The sequence below is a fragment of the Schistocerca gregaria genome, chromosome 4 (assembly GCF_023897955.1).
Source record: "Schistocerca gregaria isolate iqSchGreg1 chromosome 4, iqSchGreg1.2, whole genome shotgun sequence".
In the NCBI taxonomy this organism is placed as follows: domain Eukaryota; kingdom Metazoa; phylum Arthropoda; class Insecta; order Orthoptera; family Acrididae; genus Schistocerca; species Schistocerca gregaria.
The window spans coordinates 351236272-351261021 of NC_064923.1; the positions used below are offsets into that span (position 1 = coordinate 351236272).

General features: G+C 43.0%; 2 protein-coding genes across 2 annotated transcripts in view; both read right to left on the minus strand.

The window, feature by feature from the left end:
• LOC126267531 (methyl farnesoate epoxidase-like) overlaps positions 1 to 6884 on the minus strand; it is a 188890-nt gene extending 182006 nt beyond the window's left edge. Inside the window, exon 1 of the mRNA XM_049972832.1 lies at positions 6728 to 6884. Within this exon, the coding sequence (XP_049828789.1) occupies positions 6728 to 6836 (109 nt within the window). The 5' untranslated portion in view covers positions 6837 to 6884. The remainder of the gene's footprint in view (positions 1 to 6727) is intronic.
• Positions 6885 to 6947: 63 nt separating this feature from the next.
• Positions 6948 to 24750, minus strand: part of LOC126267721 (methyl farnesoate epoxidase-like) — a 165962-nt gene continuing 148159 nt past the window's right edge. Inside the window, exon 10 of the mRNA XM_049973023.1 lies at positions 6948 to 7054. Within this exon, the coding sequence (XP_049828980.1) occupies positions 6948 to 7054 (107 nt within the window). The remainder of the gene's footprint in view (positions 7055 to 24750) is intronic.

Here is a 24750-nt window from a genome sequence, read left to right on the forward strand (position 1 = left end):
TGCACACGTTATATAGTAGGAGCTAGCGCAGCAACAAGTGTTATCCGCCGTGGATTTGTCAGTAACTGATACACAGAAGATGTGTAGGGCGTACCTGCCGTCGCGACTATACAGAGTGATTCTACACTCATGCTCATAAATTAAGGATAATGCTGAGACATGGTGAAACAACGCCTCTGGTGGGCGGTTTGCGGGTTTGAATAATCTCGGCCTATAACCATGCGGTGCATTTGACCTGCGGTCGTCGCACTGTGGCGCTGGCAGCAGTCCACATAGGCAGAGGGGTGTTGGTGCATGTCAGAGTACGGTGCAGCGAGTATGTGTGCACACGTTTTCAGACGTGTTAGTGGTGACTGTGTGTTGAAAATGGCTCAAAGAACACACATTAATGACTTTATGAGGGGTAGAATACTAGGTCGACTGGAGGCTGGTCAAACACAGCAGATCGTAGCACAGGCTCTCCGTGTGCCACAAAGTGTGATCCCAAAATTATGGCAACGATTCTAGCAGACAGGAAACGTGTCCAGGCGCTACAGTGCGGGACGTCCACAGTGCACAGACCGATATCTCACCATCAGTGCCCGCAGACGGCCACGGAGTGGTGCAGGTAGCCATGTTCGGGACCTTACCGCAGCCACTACAACAGTTGCCTCCAGACACACAGTCTACAGACGACTTAACAGACATTGGTTTATTCGCCCGGAGACCCGTAAGGTGCATTCCACTGACCGCTGGTCACAGGAGAGCTCGTAAAGCCTGGAGTCAAGAACACACACAGTACATGGCCATTGCAATAGTGGTTCCAGGTTATGTTCACGGACGAGTCCAGGTGTAGTCTGAACAGTGACTGTCGCCGGGTTTTCATCTGGCTTGAAGCAGCGACCAGATACCAACCCTTTAATGTCCTTGAAAGGGACCTGTATGGTGGTCGTGGTTTGATGGTGTTGGATGGGATTATGATTGGTGCACGTGCACTCCTGTATGTCTTTGACAGAGGAATTGTAACAGGTCAGATATATCGGGACGTCATTTTGCCCCAGTATGTCCACCTTTTCAGGGGTGCAGTGGGTCCCACCCTCCTCCTGATGAATGATAACACACGGCCCCACCGAGCTGCCATCGTGGAGGAGTAGTTTTAAACAGAAGATATCAGCGAATGGAGTGGCACCAAATTATGCAATTATCCTTAATTTATGAGCGTAACTAGCGTTTAAAAACCTCCGAAGCGACGTAGTTGACGCTCAGACACGTAATGTAAGATAAGATTCATGGGGCCGCAAATGATAGGAAATATCACAAAAGTGCGTGACAAATGTTGAACATGCGACGTGAAAAGATGACGTAACTCGCCGCACTTGCAGCGGATGATCATATCGGTCTGCCGCACCTGGTCATCCCAACCCAAGTCTTGCAGAAAGTATTTTTTTCATTGCCTAAGACAATTGGGTTATTACATTGAGATATTAATTTATTTACCGGTCTCGCGGTCTCCGATGGTTTATCACAAAATACAGCACAACAAAAAGCTACCGTGTTTTGTCACAAGTAAATGAGTATTAGCGTCCGGATTGCTTCATTTCCACTAAATGACCTGTGTTTTCTTTACTACATAATGTCTGTAAACAAGAAATGAGGGGAGAAAGTAAAGGAACACAAAATAAGAACAGCTTTTGCTTGGCGACAGCAAGGACAATAATTTTGTAACATCTACATTTACAACAGATCACATTTAGAGTAGACGTTCGAATTTGCACCTTTTGTTTCAATGGAATTATTGCGTAGCTCAATCATCCCTTCGCGCAGCCGGCCGCGGTGGCCGTACGGTTATGGCACTGCAGTCCGGAACCGCGGGGCTGCTACGGTCGCAGGTTGGAATCCTGCCTCGGGCATGGGTGTGTGTGATGTCCTTAGGTTAGTTAGGTTTAAGTAGTTCTAAGTTCTAGGGGACTTATTTCCTAAGATGTTGAGTCCCATAGTGCTCAGAGCCATTTGAACCATTGAACCTTCGCGCATGCGCTTGAAAATCAATACCCTTCGTATTTTGAATGTGACGTCACATATTCAAGATTTATCATCCAGTTTTGGGGTATTTCGCGACGTTTGCTGCCCCATATGTCTTACATTAAATTACTTTTCTTGGCATTAATTGAATCACAACACACCAACCAACCGACCGACGAAACAGCCGACCGAGGAACTGTCGGGATGTCGGGCAGGTGGGACCACACGACAGCAGACGCCTCCCACCAGTTCACGTAACAAATCGTGCCGTGTGTAGGTAGAGCTGTTGTGCCGCCCGCCCGACTAGAGTTCATCTTATGTCACTGCGCGCGGGATTCAGTGTTGTTCTACAGACTGCGAAGCGCACGAAACTGTGACAGTGTTTATGAAGAAATTTAAAGACTAGAGATGTTTGTGGGATGCGCTGTGCGACGAATATAGCAATACAGATACAAGAAATAATGCCTTTTTTCTAATTTAATGCATTCATAATGGTTTCGTGTGGCATATACAGAGAATAAAGGTCAGTCGATATTTCTCATCTCTGTTTTTAGGTTTTATTTCCGGTACATGTCGGAAAAAATTTAAAAACAAACATATCGACATTTAATGTACGTTAATCCAATAAACACCCTTGCTTCATTGGTATGTCCTACAAGATACCGAGACTACAACCAAGCCTTGTGCTATGAAGAGAAAAGTGCCGGATTTCCTTTTATTCAGACTTCTAACTCTTGCCAAATGTCATTCGATGACATGTGCCACCACCATGGGGAGTCTTTCTTCTTCCAGTGTGAAATGAATTTCTTTCACTTACGTGTCATCCTTTATGCTAGCGCGTCGGAAGTTCTAGTACTACCTCAGGCATTGGTGTGTGTTTTGTCCTTACCGTAAGTTAGTTTAACTTAGATTAATTCGTGTGTAAGCCTAGGTACCGATGACCTCAGCAATTTGGTTCCGTGGGAACTTTCCAAAAATTTCCAGTTTCCTTTATGCTACGTATATAAATAAATTAATATCGTTTACGTGAACATGTTTTATGCATTTTGCTTTACCATGATGTATTTCCTCAGCCAACCAGAAATCACACTGCAGGTGTCAGGAATAATTTCAGTTGCTAATTGTGGCCGGCCGGAGTGGCATAGCGGTTCTAGGCGCTATAGTCTGGAGCCGCGCGACCGCTACGATCGCAGGTTCGAATCCTGCCTCGGGCATGGATGTGTATGATGTCGTTAGATTAGTTCAGTTTAAGTAGTTGTAAGTACAGCGTTGAATCTGAGGTCCTCTTATATTTTGCCTCTGACCACTAACTGTGATGTAGTTAGCAGCCTCTCCTTGCAGCTTACAGCCTCTCTCACGACTGTACTGTTTATCGTTAAGAATGCTTTGATGATGTTCAGCAGCACCGAAATGCATGTTTCAGCCATTGTTAAATAATTACGAAAATCATCGGCTCCCAGCTCCTTAACGCTTTCAGACCTGAATTTTTCTGGGGGAAGAAAAATTTTTGTATATATGGCTCTGCCCTTAGGTGATTTTTTTAATGATTTAGATGCAACATTTAACAAAAGTAAGAACCCGTTTTGAAAATATACATTGATTATTTGTCTTAATTTTATGGACTAACATAACTAATATATGAAATATTCTCTATTGTAATAAATAGTAAAATGATTATTCAATAGTTGTCCTGCAAAATAATAATAACCATATTAAATTATACAATGGAATATAGCGAACCAACCACATAAGTGCATTCTGGTTGTCACGAAAAAAATGGTTCAAATGGCTCTAAGCACTATGGGACTTAACATCTGAGGTCATCAGTCCCCTAGACTTAGAACTACTTAAACCTAACTAACCTAAGGAAATCACATACATCCATGGCCGAGGCAGGATTCGAACCTTCGACCGTTGCAGCAGGGTGGGGTGTACACTGCTACATTTAATTGCTCATATTTTCATAGTGGCGCTCAACAGTAGGCGGCACTTGCACGTAATGATATTCGCAAATGAGTACCTAAGGTTTCCATTGGAAAAAGACTTCTGTTGCAGCTAAGACACAGTAAGAGTTAAGGTACACAATTGTAGCCAGAGTGAAAGGGTTACGTAACCTAGAAGCCTTCCTAAGAGACAATCTCCATTCCTTCCGAACTGACTATGCAAATGTAGACGAGATGTGGCTCAAATTCAAAGATATAGTAGCAACAGCAATTGAGAGATTCATACCTCATAATTTGGTAAGAGATAGAACTGATCCCCCCTGGTACACAAAACAGGTCCGAACGCTGTTGCAGAAGTAACGGAAAAAGCATGCGAAGTTCAGAAGAACGCGAAATCCCGAAGATTGGCTAAAATTAACAGACGCGCGAAATTTGGCACGGACTTCAATGCGAGATGCCTTTAATAGGTTCCACAACGAAACATTGTCTCGAAATTTGGTAGAAAATCCGAAGAAATTCTGGTCGTACGTAAAGTACACAAGCGGCAAGACGCAGTCAATACCTTCACTGCGCAGTGCCGATGGTACTGTTACCGACGACTGTGCCGCTAAAGCGGAGTTATTGAACGCAGTTTTCCGAAATTCCTTCACCAGGGAAGACGAATGGAATATTCCAGAATTTGAAACACGAACAGCTGCTAGCATAAGTTTCTTAGAAGTAGATACCTTAGGGGTTGCGAAGCAACTCAAATCGCTTGATACGGGTAAGTCTTCAGGTCCAGATTGTATACCGATTAGGTTCCTTTCAGATTACGCTGATACTATAGCTCCCTACTTAGCACTCATATACAACCGCTCGCTCACCGATAGATCTGTACCTACAGATTGGAAAATTGCGCAGGTCGTACCAGTGTAGGGTAGTAGGAGTAATCCATCGAACTACAGACCTATATCATTGACGTCGGTTTGCAGTAGGGTTATGGAGCATATATTGTATTCAAACATTATGAATAACCTCGTAGGGCACGATCTATTGATACGTAATCAGCATGGTTACAGAAAACATCGTTCTTGTGCAAGGCAACTAGCTCTTTATTCGCACGAAGTAATGGCCCTATCGACAGGGGATCTCAAGTTGATTCCGTATTTCTAGATTTCCGGAAAGCTTTTGACACCGTTCCTCACAAGTGACTTCTAATCAAGCTGCGAGCCTATGGGGTATCGTCTCAGTTGTGCGACTGGATTCGTGATTTCCTGTCAGGAAGGTCGCAGTTCGTAGTAGTAGACGGCAAATCATCGACTAAAATTGAAGTGATATCAGGTGTTCCCCAGGGAAGCGTCCTGGGACCTCTGCTGTTACTGATCTATATAAATGACCTGGGTGACAATCTGAGCAGTTCTCTTAGGTTGTTCGCAGATGATACTGTAATTTACCGTCTAGTAAGGTCATCCGAAGAGCAGTATCAGTTGCAAAGCGATTTAGAAAAGATTGCTGTATGGTGTGGCAGCTGGCAGTTGACACTAAATAACGAAAAGTGTGAGGTGATCCACATGAGTTCCAAAAGAAATCCGTTGGAATTCGATTACTCGATAAATAGTACTCCGACCGCGGTGGTCTCGCGGTTAAGGCGCTCAGTCCGGAACCGCGTGACTGCTACGGTCGCAGGTTCGAATCCTGCCTCGGGCATGGATGTGTGTGATGTCCTTAGGTTAGTTAGGTTTAAGTAGTTCTAATTTCTAGGGGACTGACGACCACAGCTGTTAAGTCCCGTAGTGCTCAGAGCCATTTGAACTTTTTTTTTTTTGGTAAATAGTACAATTCTCAAGGCTGTCAATTCAACGAAGTACCTGGGTGTTAAAATTACGAACAACTTCAGTTGGAAAGACCACATAGATAATATTGTGGGGACGGCGAGCCAAAGGTTGCGTTTCATTGGCAGGACACTTAGAAGATGCAACAATTCCACTAAAGAGACAGCTTACATTACACTCGTTCGTCCTCTGTTAGAATATTGCTGCGCGGTGTGGGATCCTTACCAAGTGGGATTGACGGAGGACATCGAAAGGGTGCAAAAAAGGGCAGCTCGTTTTGTATTATCACTTAATAGGGGAGAGAGTGTGCCAGATATGATACGCGTGTTTGGATGGAAGTCACTAAAGCAAAGACGTTTTTCGTCGCGGCGAGATCTATTTACGATATTTCAGTCACCAATTTTTTCTTCCGAATGCGAAAATATTTTGTTGAGCCCAACCTACATAGGTAGGAATGATCATCAAAATAAAATAAGGGAAATCAGAGCTCGAACAGGTGTTCGTTTTTCCCGCGAGCTGTTCGGGAGTGGAATGGTAGAGAGATAGTATGATTGTGGTTCTATGAACCCTCTGCCAAGCACTTAAATGTGAATTGCAGATTAATCATGTAGATGTAGATGTAGATAGTTAAATTTCAATTCCTCGCATTAGCCAATTTTGTGCCCTCAGCTTCCACTCAACTTTTTTTTGTTTGGCCTTGTTACCTCTGATACAGCAAGGGGAACCCCCCCCCCCCCCCCCTCCTTTTCTGTTTCTGTGTAAAATCAAGGGGCATCTCGTAAAACATAAACAATGAACTTAAGATGAACGAGCCACAACAATAGGGGCTACGGTGCTGCCATCGCTTTGTGCAGTCGGTCGGGACGTAGGTAAGCTGGCACGAAATTGGTCGGGTGGCCGACCAGCCGATAGCTTCGTGTGTGTGCAGGGGCCTCCAATAAGGACGTTCTGCAACAGCAGGTGGCTCCTTACCTGGCGGGTATCTTGGAGGGCGCCTCAGCTGCCCCCACAGCCACACGGCCAGGGCGACCGCGGCGAGCAGCAGGGGCAGCACCAGAGAAAGCATGTCGTCTCTTCCCATTGCTGGCCGCTGGCTCGATGAGCACTGAACTGACGCCGCGTCCGGTGACGGACTGCCCGTCCGCCTAGAGCAGCCGCGGAGGGCGGGGCAGGGAGGGGAGTGGAGTTCAGCTCACCCAGCCCCGCTGCTGCGCTGCTCGCCGACGCACTCTTCGCGCTCGCCAAGACAGATGGCTCGTTCCCTCATCCTGCCCGTATCTGTCAGCTCCAGACCAGACCCTAGTTTGCATGCCACTCTGACCGCTTCCAATACAGGTAGAGAACTTCCATTTACGCAACTCCTGCCTTACAGTTTCTACTTCTATTTCTACATCTACATTTGTACTCCCCAGGCATAAGATACAAGCGTGTTTCAAACAAGTTGTTATATTGTCCTGAGCCCTAAGACTGGTTTGCTGCAGCTCGCCAGCCTAGTGTATCGTGTGCAAACCTCCTGATTTTCACAAAGATTCTGCAACGTACATCATGTTGAATCTGCTTACTGTTTTCAAACCTTGCTCTCAGCCTATAAACCCCTACTCCCTCCCTCCCCCCCCCCCCCCCCGCACCTGTCGCTTCTATTGCCAAACTGAGGATCCCTTGATACCTCAGAAAGTGCCCTATTAACCATTCCTTCTTTTAGTCATACATGCACATCTACATCAAAGATTGGACCTTTTGGGCTGTTCCGTCTCCCTCAAAACAGTTCAAGACGTCTCTTTATCGATCTTCCTAAAGATCTTTTGCTTCTTGTCTTATACTGTTTTATGGCTTTAGTGATTCTTCCAGCTGGAATACTATTTTCCCATCTTAACTGATATTCTTTTGTTATGTCAATTATATTTTGCATATTCAGTTCAGCTCGTATTTCATAATTTCTCTTTTTATTCATCAAAGTGTATCCTGCCACGTGTCCAAGGAAATTCATTTCATATGCTTCTATACTGTTTTCATCTCTCTCTTTTTAAGAGTCCAGTTATCGTATCAATTGAGCAGTGCTGGTATAGCCAGAACGTTATAGAACTTCAGAAGAGTGTCTCTGTGAACGTTATTTCCCAATATTCTGTGAAAAATTCTATATAAATAGTTAAACAGAACTATTTATATTTCGTTGTTCGCCCTGTACATAATACTCCACCATAAATATTTCGATGTATTAACTTGCTCTGTGACCTGCTTAACAAAAAAATGGTTCTAATGGCTCTGAGCACTATGGGACTCAACTGCTGTGGTCATCAGTCCCCTAGAACTTAGAACTACTAACTAACCTAAGGACATCACACACATCCATGCCCGAGGCAGGATTTGAACCTGCGACCGTAGCAGTCGCACGGTTCCGGACTGCGCGCCTAGAACCGCGAGACCACCGCGGCCGGCCCTGCTTAACAATTTCAATATTAACTTGCACGGGCAGGTGTCCTAAAAGTGCCACTGATTTTGTCTTTTTCATGGATACTTTCATTTTGTATTCTCTGCCTATTTTAATTAAATCAAAGACTGTTTCTTGTAAGAAGTTTGCATTTTGCCTATTAATTACTTGGCCGTCAGCAAAAAGTAGAGTACTGATATCCACATCGTTAAATTTAAAAAGAGTGGGTGAGAACGGACACCCTTGTCTAACTCGTTGGTTTATTTCAGTCACATTATGTCTACTGCCTGCTGTTATTATTTGTATTTTGTTATTCATGTATGGAACTTCTACAGCTCACCTGAGATGGACTCTTTCTGTTTCTGTTGTGGTTGGCAGGAGAGCCAACCGTGTTCCTAAAGGAGACCGAAATGCACGCGTTTTAGCTCACGGAGGCTGGCGTGACAAGGGAATTAGAATTGAGAAAAACGGACGTAGTTGGTGGAATACTTAACTTTAATCCATTAATGAAGAACGTCGCTCTTTATGGTACATGATTCATAATATCAATAGTACGGATACTGGCGCCTTGCTAGGTCTTAGCAAATAACGTAGCTGAAGGCTATGCTAACTATCGTCTCGGCAAATGAGAGCGTTTTTTGTCAGTGAACCATCGCTAGCAAAGTCGGCTGTACAACTGGGGCGAGTGCTAGGAAGTCTCTCTAGACCTGCCGTGTGGCGGCGCTCGGTCTGCAATCACTGATAGTGGCGACACGCGGGTCCGACGTATACTACCGGACCGCGGCCGATTTAAAGGCTACCACCTAGCAAGTGTAGTGTCTGGCGATGGCACCACAGTTTCTTATAATTTCCAACATATTGTTTCAATTTACTTTATCAAATGCCTTTTCGTAGTCAATGAAGGCAAGAAAATTTGGTGAATTGAATTCACGTGTTTTTCTATTAGTTATGTCATGGTGATGATACAGCCCAAACATGAACTACCTTTTCGAAAACCACCTTGGGCATCTTAGAGCATAGTTTCAACGACTCGCGATTGCTGCTTTCTTAAAATTCTAGCATATAGTTTATAACATGAATTCAGAAAACTAATACTTCTGCAGTTCTGACATTCATATCTGTTTCCTTTCTTACAGACTGGGTATACCTGGGCTATATATTCCACTTTTCAGGTATATAACCACTTCGGCAGCAAATATTCATAAAATCAAATGTTGTTTTTCCAATATTTGGTACCTATTTTATCAGCTCTGTATTGAATTTTTCACATCTTGGAGTCTTCCTATACTTGCTAGACGTTACTGCATCCTGTAGCTCCTCCAACGTTATTAACTCTACTTTCCTATTTGGTTCAGAGTCAGATAGAACCACCTGTCTATCTTGCACATCCGTCCAGAGTGATTTATAGTATTGTAGCCAATTAGGTTCAGATACTCTGTTCATTTGATGATTGTCCTTATCTTCCTTGTTTAAATGTTTCATTATCGTGTATGCTTTGTCTTGTTTTCCTTCGACATTATGTTCAATATCCGTAATACATTTTCCCCAATGATTGTTTTTATCTTGTTCGACTTTCCTTTTGAGTAGAGCTGATTTCGTTTCATAATCAAGTCTCAGGTCTTAATTGTCTAGGGAATTCATGCTCCTTGTTTTCAATTATCTACGTATTTCATCATCTCAGTATAGCAGGTCAATTCTGAAAAAAAAATCTGTTCTTTCTCGTGCCAAGTGCTTCTGCTGCTGTTTTAATTAGTGATTCCTTTATACTACTCCATTCCTGGTTAATGTTATCCGCTTTTACATTTAAATTTACGTATTCTTCACGCTTTTTCTGATATAGTTACTGGGGACTCTCTTCTTGAAGTAAATGTACTTTAAATGTAGTATCAGCTTTATTTTGTTTCCGATTGGAAGCTGTTTGGAAGATATCTTAGTCATATTGTGCCAAAAATCTCTTTTTCCCCATTTCGATTCAAGTGTCTCCTCATTACTGACCTAAGCTGCTTATCTAATCCAGCCGGGTCAACTTCACTCCAGACCTTTGAGTCCAATATAACTAAATTTCCTGGTTTCGGTTCCTCAAGAAGAATCGGCTGCCATTGCCCCACAGACATTCAGATACCTAACTACTATGTCTTCAACATAGCTAAGGGTATCATAAAGGGAAAAGATGCATGCGCCTCATATTAATGTCCATCAATGTATCCGGATACTTCTAATCAGATAGTGAATTTCGTTAAGCAGCGAGGTGTCGGAAATGTATCTACTACCTACATCTACATGACTACTCTGCAATTCACATTTAAGTGCTTGGCAGAGGGTTCATCGAACCACAATCATACTATCTCTCTACTATTCCACTCCCGAACAGCGAGCGGGAAAAACGAACACCTAAACCTTTCTGTTCGAGCTCTGATTTCTCTTACTTTATTTTGATGATCATTCCTACCTATGTAGGTTGGGCTCAACAAAATATCTTCGCATTCGGAAGAGAAAGTTGGTGACTGAAATTTCGTAAAAAGGTCTCGCCGCGACGAAAAACGTCTATGCTTTAATGACTTCCATCCCAACTCGTGTATCATATCTGCCACACTCTCTCCCCTACAACGTGATAATACGAAACGAGCTGCCCTTTTTTGCACCCTTTCGATGTCCTCCGTCAATCCCACCTGGTAAGGATCCCACACCGCGCAGCAATATTCTAACAGAGGACGAACGAGTGTAGTGTAAGCTGTCTCTTTAGTGGACTTGTTGCATCTTCTAAGTGTCCTGCCAATGAAACGCAACCTTTGGCTCGCCTTCTCGACAATATTATCTATGTGGTCCTTCCAACTGAAGTTGTTCGTAATTTTAACACCCAGGTACTTAGTTGAATTGACAGCCTTGAGAATTGTACTATTTATCGAGTAATCGAATTCCAACGGATTTCTTTTGGAACTCATGTGGATCATCTCACACTTTTCGTTATTTAGCGTCAACTGCCACCTGACACACCATACAGCAATCTTTTCTAAATCGCTTTGCAACTGATACTGGGCCTCGGATGACCTTACTAGACGGTAAATTACAGCATCATCTGCGAACAGTCTAAGAGAACTGCTCAGATTGTCACCCAGGTCATTTATATAGATCAGGAACAGTAGCGGTCCCAGGACGCTTCCCTGAGGAACACCTGATATCACTGCAGTTTTACTCGATGATTTGCCGTCTATTACTACGAACTGCGACCTTCCTGATAGGAAATCACGAATCCAGTCGCACAACTGAGACGATACCCCATAGCTCCGCAGCTTGATTAGAAGTCGCTTATGAGGAACGGTGTCAAAAGCTTTCCGAAAATCTAGAAATACGGAATCAACTTGAGATCCCCTGTCGATAGCGGCCATTACTTCGTGCGAATAAAGAGCTAGCTGCGTTGCACAAGAGCGATGTTTTCTGAAGCCATGCTGATTACGTGTCAATAGATCGTTCCCTTCGAGGTGATTCATAATGTTTGAATACAGTATATGCTCCAAAACCCTACTGCAAACCGACGTCAATGATATAGGTCTGTAGTTAAATGGATTACTCCTACTACCCTTCTTGAACACTGGTGCGACCTGCGCAATTTTCCAATCTGTAAGTACAGATCTATCGGTGAGCGAGCGGTTGTATATGAGTGCTAAGTAGGGAGCTATAGTATCAGCGTAATCTGAAAGGAACCTAATCGGTATACAATCTGGACCTGAAGACTTACCGTATCAAGCGATTTGAGTTGCTTCGCAACCCCTAAGGTATCTACTTCTAAGAAACTCATGCTAGCAGATGTTCGCGTTTCAAATTCTGGAATATTCCATTCGTCTTCCCTGGTGAAGGAATTTCGGAAAACTGCGTTCAATAACTCCGCTTTAGCGGCACAGTCGTCGATAACAGTACCATCGGCACTGCGCAGCGAAGGTATTGACTGCGTCTTGCCGCTTGTGTACTTTACATACGACCAGAATTTCTTCGGATTTTCTACCAAATTTCGAGACAATGTTTCGTTGTGGAACCTGTTAAAGGCATCTCGCATTGAAGTCCGTGCCAAATTTCGCGCGTCTGTTAATTTTAGCCAATCTTCGGGATTTCGCGTTCTTCTGAACTTCGCATGCTTTTTCCGTTGCCTCTGCAACAGCGTTCGGACTTTTTTTGTGTACCACGGGGGATCCGTTCCATCTCTTACCAATTTATGAGGTATGAATATCTCAATTGCTGTTGCTACTGTATCTTTGAATTTGAGCCACATCTCGTCTACATTCGCATAGTCAGTTCGGAAGGAATGGAAATTGTCTTTTAGGAAGGCTTCTAGTGGCACTTTATCCGCTTTTTTAAATAAAATTATTTTGCGTTTGTTTCTGATGGATTTGGAAGAAATGGTATTGAGCCTAGCTACAATGACCTTGTGATCACTAATCCCTGTATCAGTCATGATGCTCTCTATCAGCTCTGGATTGTTTGTGGCTAAGAGGTCAAGTGTGTTTTCGCAACCATTTACAATTCGCGTGGGTTCGTGGACTAACTGCTCGAAATAATTTTCGGAGAAAGCATTTAGGACAATCTCGGAAGACGTTTTCTGCCTACCACCGGTTTTGAACAAGTATTTTTGCCAACGTACCGAGGGTAGGTTGAAGTCCCCACCAACTATAACCGTATGAGTGGGGTATTTATTTGTTACGAGACTCAAACTTTCTCTGAACTGTTCCGCAAGTGTATCATCAGAGTCTGGGGGTCGGTAGAAGGAGCCAATATTAACTTAATTCGGCTGTTAAGTATAACCTCCACCCACACCAATTCGCACCGAGTATCTACTTCGACTTCACTACAAGATAAACCACTACTGACAGACACAAACACTCCACCACCAATTCTGCCTAATCTATCTTTCCTGAACACCGTCTGAGACTTCGTAAAAATTTCTGCAGAACTTATTTCAGGCTTTAGCCAGCTTTCTGTACCTATAACGATATCAGCTTCTGTGCTTTCTATTAGCGCTTGAAGCTCAGGGACTTTTCCAGCGTAACTACAACAGTTTACAACTATAATTCCGACTGTTCCTTGATCCAAGCACGACCTGTAATTGCCAAGCACCCTTTGACATTGCAGCCCATCCCGCACTTTCCCGAGGCCTTCTAACCTAAGAAAACCGCCCAGTCCACGCCACACAGCCTCCGCTACCCGTGTAGCCGCCAGCTATATGGAAAGAGCACTGCGTATCCGGAAGTACGCCCACTGGAACTAGATGAACACCGTGTACCTTATTTGTAAATTGATGGTGGAGGGGGGAGAAAGGAAGAGAAAGGGAAGGGATTACTATTGTCAGCTGCATCAGGACATTACGCAGAATTAGCGGCGATGAGTGAAAATGTATACCGAGCGGGACCCAAACCTTGGGTCCCTGCATACTTGGAAGGTGCGTTAACCACTGCACCTTTCAAGACACAGTGTTATGCCAGCTGGACTACCTCGGCACACCTCACGGCCGACCCACATTCCAACAGAGCGCCACCTATCCGAGGTCCCTGTCCATTTCCGGCATTCTCGCCACTACACTCTCGCAGGAGGTCGGAGTACTTGTGCATCCGCACTGAAGAGGGTGGATTCATTGCCCGTCTAGGCGAATCAGTTATATGAATGCATAGTGTCTGTTCTTCCGGACATGTCCAAAAGAACGTACACTACGCATTCTTCTTCTTCTTCTTGCACTACGGCCTCTCTGGGACCACGGGTAGCCCCTTAGTGGACTGTATTTTCCTCTTCTTCTCCCAGAACCTCTTCATTCTTTCTCTTCTTCTCTCCCGCTCTTCTTCTGAGATTTTCAGTTTCCGTTTCTCCTGGTGGCTCCACTGGTGACATTCTAATCTTTTCCTGTATTCTTCTCTGCCATTGACCTCCGGCATATTTGTCGTGTATATTTGTTCCTCCAATTTTCCTTTCCTTCGACCTTGATCCCCAATTCCAACCAGTCCTTCCGAAATTCAACAATCCACTTGGTTCCTGTCTTTCCCCTTGTCCTCCCTCTTGTTTCCCACATTCTCTTCGTCATTCTGTCCATACTCATCCTAACTACATGCCCAGCAAACCTTGCCCTTTTGAGTCTGTTTTCCCCGGATATTGTTCTCATGTTCCGTTATAATTCTTCCCTAGGTCTTCCCATCCACCTCTCTCCACCTCTTTTGGGACCTAGTATTTTTTTCAGTATTTTCCTCTCTTCTTTCTCTAGTTGCTCTGCCCCATTTCTTCCTAGTGTCATCCTCTCAGCAGCATATAATACTGCATTCCTCACTGTTGCCTTGTAGTGGCTTATCTTTACCGCTGTGGGTATATTCTTTTTATTGTATACCTCTCTCGTCATGCAGAAGGCTGACCCCATCTTCTTTATCCTCTGTTATTCCCTCCTTGCTCCTGTTCCTTCCTGTTATAAATTCTCCCAGGTATTAAAATTTGTCCACTGTGCCTTCCCGTCTTTCCCAGTTTGCAGTGGTGTTTAACGTCTTTGTCTTGTTATAGGCTATCCTCAGTCCCATCTTTCTGGCTGCCTTACTTAAGTTGTCGAGTTGTGTCTTTGCGTCTTCTTCCGTCTCACTTAATATTGCTACGTAATCTGCAAAGGCTAGGCAGTCCACTTCAGCCCTGTTGTCCTTTTTGTCCTCCACATGGGTCTTTGGTATTCCCATTTCCTCGTTTATTGCTCTCCACTGCCTGATCACTTCGTCCAGTGCTATACTGAACAACAATGGTGACAATCCATCACCCTGTTTAACACCAGTCTTGATCTCAAATTCTTCTGACAGTGCTCCTCTGAATCTCACCCTTGCTTTTGTGTCTGTCAGAATTTCTTTTATGAGTTCTTGTGTAGTTCCGTCAAGTCCTCTGTTCTTCAGAATCCTAACAAGAGTATGTCTGTCGATGGAGTCATATGCCTTTGTGAAGTCCACGAAGGTTTTTACTGTCTTTTTGTTTTTTAAGGCCCTATGTTCTATCAGTTGCGTCAGGATAAATATCTGTTCTACACAACCTCTTCCATTCCTGAATCCCGCTTGGTAGTCGCCAACTGTACTTTCTACCTGTTCTTCTACTCTCTTGTGCAATAGTTTTGACAGCACCTTCTATCCAACCTCTAATAGCGATATTCCTCTGTAGTTGTTTGCATCTCTCTTGTCCCCCTTCTTGTTATTGGTACTACGCATTCATATATGGTGTACCTTCTTTAGATATTGTTACATCAATTTTTCATTTAGTCCTGTGACGTCCTGACGTTTGCATCGAACCAGTAAACATGATGTAGCTCGGTAGTGCTTGGAGGAAGGTCGCAGTACGTAACATGGAGCGTTAAACATAGACAGAACTGCGTGGTATGCATTTTGTATACGGTACAGCTGAAGGCATTGATCGAAGAGCTCAGATAATATACCACATACTTTTTTCCGCGAAGATAAACACTTTATCGCACATTTACCGGGTAATACCAAAACACTGATGGAACACAGGCCCAATGCAGGAAGGCCACAGGAGGGGTGTATACCTGATTTTGTGGAAGACCTGTTGTTAAGCTTTGAGAATATGCAAGTACCAGAGCAACTGTCGCTGAGTTCGGTATTCACTACAGTAGAGTATTCAATCGGGTTCCGTGAAGAGCTGCATCACCCAGTTCGTATTACCAGAGCAACGGCCCTAGAACCAGACGAGGATCTATCTCGGTTTGAGTTTGTACGCTTGCTCTGCAACAGGCTAACGAAGACTCACAGTGTCCTGAAGTTCTGTTTACGAATGAAAGTCATTTTACTTGGAAAGGCACATGCAGCTGTCATAGCTCGCATGTATGGGCGTACAACAGTCATCTGAGGTCATCAGAGAGTACATGTACTGAACGTTGGAACAGTATCGCGGGCGATTACTTTCTTGGAATCTAAACGTTGCCTCCTCGATACAAGTGGCCAATTTACAGACTGTTCACGCAAGAGTATCTGGGTGCAAACTGGCACGTGAACCATTAACTCGTACTTTCGGCAGTCGGTTTAGCGGACGGTGAAGATCTGTACATTTGCTTGCAAGATCCCTGGACCTCATGTCATTTCACTTCTTTCTCGGGAGCTTCGTGAAAAACCGACATGTATTCTATCACTGCGGACTCAGAAGGAATTAAATACAATTATTTCAGCGGCCATACACATGCAGAAAACGCTACTTATGTTCCACTGAACGCGAGATGCCCTGTTACGTCGATACTGGCTATGAGCAGAAGTTAATGCTGCTCTTCTTTTAAGATTTATTGTTTTACTGATCATAACAATAAAGGACTAAAACACATTTAACATTGTTTTATTCTCTGTCCCACCAGCAACCTCCTGGATATTCCGTAATCAGTTGATGATCATTTCAAATACTTGGTTGCGTAATGAAATGTGTTTATTTTTATTTATTTAACCTGATGTGATTGGGGGCCATCAGGTCTTTTCCTAAATCAGACCAGGGTCTCATATATACAGTATCTATTATATCATAGATATCCAAGAATTAATAATTTTAACATGACAATTAGAATTAAAATGACTTGGGTGTCTGAAGTGGCAGTGTGAGTAAATAATACTGACTACGAACTAACAAAGCTAATACCGGCATTTCCCACACTACTGCTGCTGCAACCACTAATAGTGATAATAATAATAATAATAATAATAATAATAATAAAAGTCATAACAATAATTGTGACATTAATAACAATAATGATAATGGCAGATATAAGAAGAATTTATAGAAACTTCCTGGCAATTTAAAGCTGTGTGCCGGACCGAGACTCGAACTCGGGACCTTCGCCTTTTGCAGGCTAAGGTCCCAAGTTCGAGTCTACGTCGGGAATTATTATTGGGAACTTCCCAGGAAGTTTCATATCAGTGCAAACTCCTCTGGAGAGTTAAAATCACATTCTGGAAGAATTTATAGGTCTACAAAATAGATGTTGTCTGACATAGAAAGTACTGGGAAAAAGAAACTTAAGATCACTTCGCCTAAGAGTACTGGGAAAGAAGGAAGATCAGGTAGGAAAGAGGAATGAGCAAGGCTAACAAGTATGTACAAAAATGGTTCAAATGGTCTTGAGCACTATGGGCCTTAACTTCTTTGGTCATCAGTACCGTAGAACTTAGAACTACTTAAACCTAAATAACCTAAGGACATCACACACATCCGTGCCCAAGGCAGGATTCGAACCTGCGACCGAAGAGGTCGCGCGGTTCCAGACTGTAGCGCCTAGATCCGTTCGGCCATTGCGGCCGGCTAGTATGTACAGGGACAATGGTAATCTTCTTCTTGGTTTAGAAGGTATGCCGTTACCTGTCTTCCGAAGCTGGAGATGTTATTTAGTTCCCAATAATAATGCAACAGGTTTTTCCAGAGTTGGGTTTTAGAAGGTAACTGAATGATGGAATGAGACACAACGGATTTTGCTCTGATGGGAAAGAGTGTTTCTGCCGTCTTGTTCAGCCAAGACCGTTAAGGTCGAGGAGTTTCATTGAAGAGCCAACAAAGAAACTGCTAGTCTTGCCTAATATCATTTAGGGTCTCCGCGAGCATGCAGAAGTACCGCAACGCGACATGGTATGGACTCGACTAATGTCTGAAGTAGTGCTGGATGGAACTGACACATGAATCCTGCATGGCTCTCCATAAATCAATAAGAGTACGAGTGGATGGAGATCTCTTCTGAACAGCATGTTCGAAGGCATCCCAGATATGCTCAATAATGTTCGTGTCTGTGGAGTCTGGTGGAAAGCTTAAACTCGGAAGAGTGTTCCTGGAGCCATGCTGCAGCAATTCTGGACGTGTGGGGCGTCGCATTGTTCTGATGGAATTGCCCAAGTCCGTCGGAATGCACAATGGACATGAACTGATGCAAGTGATCAGACAGGATACTTACGTACGTGTCACCTGTCAGAGTCGTATCTAGAATTATCAGGGGTCTCATATCACTCCAACTGCACACGCCCCAGACCATTACAGAGCCTCCACCAGCTTGAACAGTCTCCTGCTGACATGCTGGGTCCATCGATTCGTGTGGTTGTGTCCTTACCCGTGCACGTCCATCCGCTCGATACAATTTGGAACGAGACTCGTCCGACAAGGCAACATTTTTCTAGTCATCAACAGTCAAATATCGATATTGGCGGGACCAAACGAGTCATAAAGCTTTTTGTCGTGCTGCCATCAAGGGTACACTAGTGTGCCTTCGGCTCCGAAAGCTCATGTTTCGTTGAATGGTTCTCACGCTGGCACTTCTTGGTGGCCCAGCATTGAAATCTGCAGCAATCTTCTGGAGATTTGTTCTTCTATCACTTTGAACGATTCTCATCAATCGTCGTTGGTCCCGTTCATGCAGCACTTTTTCCGGCAGCTGCGATGTCGGAGATTTGATGCTTTACCGGATTCCTGATATTCACGATGCACTCGTGGAATGGTCATCAGGGAAAATCTCCGCTTCATCGCTACGTCCGAGATACTGTGTCCCATAGCTCCTGCGCTAACTATAACAATACATCCAAACTCACTTAAATCTCGATAACCTGCCATTGTAGCAGCGGTAATAGACTTAGCTGTTGTTCAGAATGAGATTCTCACTCTGCAGCGGAGTGTGCGCAGATATGAAACTTCCTGGCAGATTAAAACTGTGTGCCCGACCGAGACACGAACTCGGGACCTTTGCCTTTCGCGGGCAAGTGCTCTACCAACTGAGCTACCGAAGCACGAGACATGTCTCCGCAATATCCTTTCTTTTAGGATTGCTAGTTCTGCAAGGTTCGCAGGAGAGCTTCTGTAAAGTTTGGAAAGTAGGAGACGGATACTGGCAGAAGTAAAGCTGTGAGTACCGGCCGTGAGTCGTGCTTCGGTAGCTCAGTTGGTAGAGCACATGCCCGCGAAAGGCAAAGGTCCCGAGTTCGAGTCTCGGTCGGGCACACAGTTTTAATCTGCCAGGAAGTTTCTTAGATGTTGTTGTTGTTGTTGTGGTCTTCAGTCCTGAGACTGGATTGATGCAGCTCTCCATGCTACTCTATCCTGTGCAAGCCTCTTCATCTCCCAGTACCTACCGCAACCTACCCCCTTCTGAATCTGTTTAGTGTATTCATATCTTGGTCTCCCTCTACGATTTTTACCCTCCACGCTGCCTTCCAATACTAAATTGGTGATCACTTGATGCCTCAGAACACTGTAGTCATATACAGGCGTTGCCGGTCGCATCGTAGTATTCTGCCTGTTTACATATCTCTGTATTTGAATACCCACTGTCTATGCCAGTTTCTTTGACGCTTCAGTGTATGAGGTAAGGTGTTCAGTAATAAAAACAGAAGAGAAGACAGAGGCTATGGAAATCTCTTCGGTTGTCTGCAGGCAGCCAGAATGGCTGTGCATATGATGGTGAAACGTGATCAGAGTTGAACATCACAGATACGACGAGCACATACATTCACAACCAACTGCAAGCCTGAGAAAAGCCTTGCTGGATAACAACGATGTAATCAATAATTGGAAGTATAAGTGTTCGAACAAGTTCCCTTTTCAGATCAACAGGGAGGAGTTTTTTGTTTTTTTGCAGGGAACGGAAAGACGCTAATGCGTTCTTCCACATAACAGTTCCATCCTAAGTCCAATTTAGAGTTTCATCTATTATTACTCCTAGACTATTTGCTGAAGAAGAGAAGTTATTATTTGCCCCATTTAGAGTTAAAGGTGGTAGGATTCCAGATATTTTGGGCTAACGAGCGTACAATGACCAATCAGTACTGCTTGGATTTTGAATGGCTTGAGGTGTAATCCCATATCCTGTGCCAATTTTGATAGTGCACACAGGTCGGTACTGAGGTTCTCAATAGCTGTCTTCAGATTGATAGGTTTCGCACTTAGATACAACTGGTGGTCATCAGCATACCTGTTTATTTGCAATAGGACAAGACTGGTAACACATCAAGAGATACAACCTAATACAGAATCCTCGGGGGTGCCTGATGCTACCTGTGTCCATCGTGACTTTATGGTGCCGGACATGAAGCATTGCTGGCGATGAGTGAAACCGTGGCAGTGCACTTGGCGAGAAACTTATGCTGCTAAGTTTGGAGAGTAAGATGTCACGGTCGACAGTGTCAATGGCTTTGGTGAAGTCTAAGAAGCATATAATAGCTGCCTCTTATGGATCCATGGCAAGCTTCAGGTCATCTGTTACTTTTATTAAGGCGGATGATGTGCTGTGATGTTTACGGAAAGCTCTACATCTACATCTAAGTGATTACTCTGCTATTCACAATAAAGTGCCTGGCAGAGGGTTCAATGACCACCTGCATACATTAATACTGGTTCCATACGTCATGAATACCACATTTCGTAATGATGTGGAACGTGTAACTTTAACATAAGTTTTATTTACACAAAATAATTTACAATTTCTTTTTAATTATTTTTTTTACAGTTACTACTTCATATCTAAAAATTCATCTATTGAGTAGAAGGAGTTGTCCTTCAGAAATTCTTTTAATTTGCTTTTAAATATTGGTTAGCTATCTGTCAGACTTTTAATGCTAGTTGGCAAATGACCAAAGATTTTTGTGGCAGCATAATTCACCCCTTTCTGTGCCAAAGTGAGATTTAATCCAGAATAGTGAAAATCATCCTTTCTTCTAGTGTTGGAGCTATGTACTTCACTGTTATTTTTGAGTTGAGATGAGTTATTAATAACAAATTTCATAAGTGTATGTGTGTACTGCGAAGGTGCTGTGACTATCCCGAGTTCCTTAAATAAATGTCTGCAAGGTGATCTTGGGTGGGCTTCAGACATTTTTCTGATTACACGCTTTTGTGCAGTGAATACTTTCTCTCTTAATGACGAATTGCCACAAAATATGATGCCATATGAAAACAGTGAATGAAAATAGGTAAATTAGGCTAATTTACTGATATGTTTATCACCAAAATCTGCAGTAACCATAATAGCAGAAGTAGCTGAACCTAACCACTCCAGCACATCATCGATGTGTTTCTTCCAATTTAATTTCTCACTAGTGCATAAACCCAGAAATTTTGAATATCCTGCCTTAGCAACAGACTTCTGGTCATAGTCTACATTTATCAGTCGTGTTATGCCATTTACTGTAGAGAATGGTATAAACTGTGTGTTCTCAAAATTTAGTGAGAGTCCATTTGCAGAGAACCACTTAATAATTTTCAGACATTATTTACAATTTCCTCAGCTGATTCTTGTTTCTTGGGTGTGATTAGTATACTTGTATCATCAGCAGAAAGAACTTGCTTTGCATCTTCATGAACACAGAGTGGCAAGGCATTAATACATATTAAGAACAATAAGGGACACAAAACTGAACCCTGTGGGACACCATTCTTGATACCTCTCCAGTTAGAGGGCTGTGTGATTTTTTTCAGGCTATCTATATTGTTCATTTCAACCTTAGAGCTGTTTCTCTAGCGTTCGACTCTCGAACGGCGCGTGGGACAAACTAGCTCTTAAATTTTCAGAATGAGATTTTCACTCTGCAGCGGAGTGTGCGCTGATATGAAACTTCCTGGCAGATTAAAACTGTGTGCCCGACCGAGACTAGAACTCGGGACCTTTGCCTAATTTTAAATTTTTCTGTGCGAGCCCTGATTTCTCTTATTTTACCTTGATGATCATTTCTACCCATGTAGATGGGTGCCAACAGAATGTTTTCGCTATCAGAGGAGAAAACTAGTGATTGAAATTTCATGAGAAGATACCGTCGCCAACGAAAAACGCCTTGGTTTTAATGACTGTCACTCCAATTCACGTATCATGTCTGTGGCACTATGTCCCATATTTCGCAATAATACATGACGAACTGCCCTTCTTTGAACTTTTTCGATGTAATCCGTCAGTCCCACCTGATGCGGATTCCACACCGTATTTCAATAATCCAGACTTGGGCAGACAAGCGTGGTGTAAGCAGTCTCTTTAGTAGACCTGTTGCATTTTCTAAGTGTTGTGCCAGTGAATCACAGTCTCTGGTTTGCACTACCCACATTATCTATGTGATCGTTATAATTTAGGTTATTTGTAATTTTAATTCCTAAGTATTTAGTTGAATTACAGCCTTCAGATTTGTGTGACTTATCGCGTAATAAAAATTCAGCGTATTTGTTTTAGTACTCATGTGAATAACTTCATACTTTTCTTTATTCAGGGACAACTGCCACTTTTCGCAGCATACATATATCTTATCTAAATCATGTTGCGATTCGTTTTGGTCCTCTGATGACCTTACAAGACGGTAAATGACAGCATCATCTGCAAACAATCTAACACGGCCACTCCGATTGTCTCCTATGTTATTAATGTACGTAGATCAGGAACAATAGAGGGCCTATAATACTTTCTTGGGGAACGCCGGATATTGCTTCTGTTTTACTCGATGAATTTCCGTCTTTTACTACGAACTGTCATCTTTCTGACAGGAAATTACGAATCCAGTCGCACAACTGAGGCGATATTCCATAGTCACGCAGTTCGGTTAGAAGACGCTTGTGAGGAACGGTGTCGGAAGCTCAAAAATATGGAATCAATTTGACATACCCTGTCGTTAACGCTCATTACTTCATGAGCATAAAGAGCTGGTTGTGTTTCACAAGGACGATATTTTCTGAATCCGTGCTGACTATGTGTCTATAAATCGTTTTCTTCGAGGTACGTCAAAATGTTCGAACACAGTACATGTTCCAAAACCCTACTGCAAATCGACGTTAGTGATATGGGTGGATTACTTCTATTTCCCATTTTGGGTATTGGTGTGACTTGAGCAATTTTCCAGTCCTTATGTACGGATCTTTCTGTTAGCTAGCGATTGTATGTAATTGCTAAATACTGAGCTATTGTATCAGCATACTCTGAAGGAACCTGAGTGGTTTACTATCTGGACCAGAGGCCTTGCCTTCAAAATTTGATGTAAGCTGCTTTGCTACACCGAGGATATCTACTTCTATGTTTCTCATCTTGGCAGTTGTTCTTGATTGGAATTCAGGAATATTTACGTCGTCTTCTTTGGTGAAGGAACTTCGGAAAACCGTGTTAAATAACTCTGCTTTAGTGGCGCTGCCATCAGTGACTTCACCGTTGTTGTCGCGCAGTGATGATATTGATTGCGTCTTGCCACTGGTGTGCTGTATGTATGATCAGAATCTGTTTGGGTTTTCCGCCAGATTCCTAGACAGAGTTTCGTCGTAGAAATTATTAAAAGCATCTCGTATTGAAGTACGTGCTAAATTTAGAACTTCTGCAAAACTTTGCCAATCTTGGGGACTTTGTATTCTTTTAAATTTGGCATGCTTCTGCAGCAGCGATCTGACCCGTTTTGTGTACCATGGTGGATCAGTACCATCTCTTATTAATTTATGTGGTATATATCTCTCAGCTGACGTCGATGTTATCTCTTTGAAATCATTCCACATTTTTTTCTACGCTTACATGATCAGATCGGAAGAAGTGAAGACTGTCTCTTAACAATGCATTAAGATCATTTTAATCGGCTTTTTTAAATAGATGTAATTTGCGTTTCGTTTTGATGGTTGTGGGTGTTACGGTATTCAGCCTAGCAGTAACTGCCAATCCCTGTATTCGTCATGATACTGCCTATTTGTCCAGTATTATTGGTTTTTGTTGCTAAGAGGTCAAGTATGGTTTCACAACCACTTACACTTCGAGTGAGCTCATGAACCTGACTGGTATTCGTCTAATAAACTGTTTGTAGTTAGACAGCTTATTAGCTGGTTGTGGACTATATTTTGTGAGGTCTTGGACTGTGCAGCAAGAATGCAAATAGGTCGGTAATCAGAAAGTGCTGCGGCAGAGTTCTGTTTAGGTAGTGGCTTAACTAGTTTCTGTTTCGAGGCCTCAGGGAAAACGCTTTTGGCTAAGAAGTGTTTGAAGATATTTGTAATAGTGAGCAGTAGTGAGTCAATAATAAGCTTCATTATTTGTAGAGTGATGCCATTGTGTTAAGTAGACGCCGATCTTATACGCACGATGGCCCTTTTGGTCGTGTTGCAACTAACAAGTTTTATAGCCAGTCCCACGAAAAAGTGTACCCCGTTATCTGTATGAAATAAAAGACACTATAATAAACATATGTCTACGTGAAAGTACATGTTATTATTAATTGCACAATTACCTAATAGTTAATCCTGTCGCCTCGATTATAGATTATAACTTGGTACCTTAGCCCTCTCTCCGGTATTTAGAGGTTTCCAACCTCTAAATATCGTTTGACCCACTTCGAAATGAATGTTTTTGACTTTCTAAGAACTTCAGCAACAGCTCCATATGAAATCTTTGGTCCCTTTGAATGATTTACAAGGAACATTCCCGGGTGACGCTTCAGATATTTTGCACTCATTTTAAACTGTGACTGACAAACCATAACATTCAGCTCTCACACTCTTTATCTATACACTGTGCAAAACACATTCATTACAGATTCCAGACAACTACCAGAGACATCGTTGCGGACTTTACATTTAAAATTATGCCGTACACTTTCTTGTG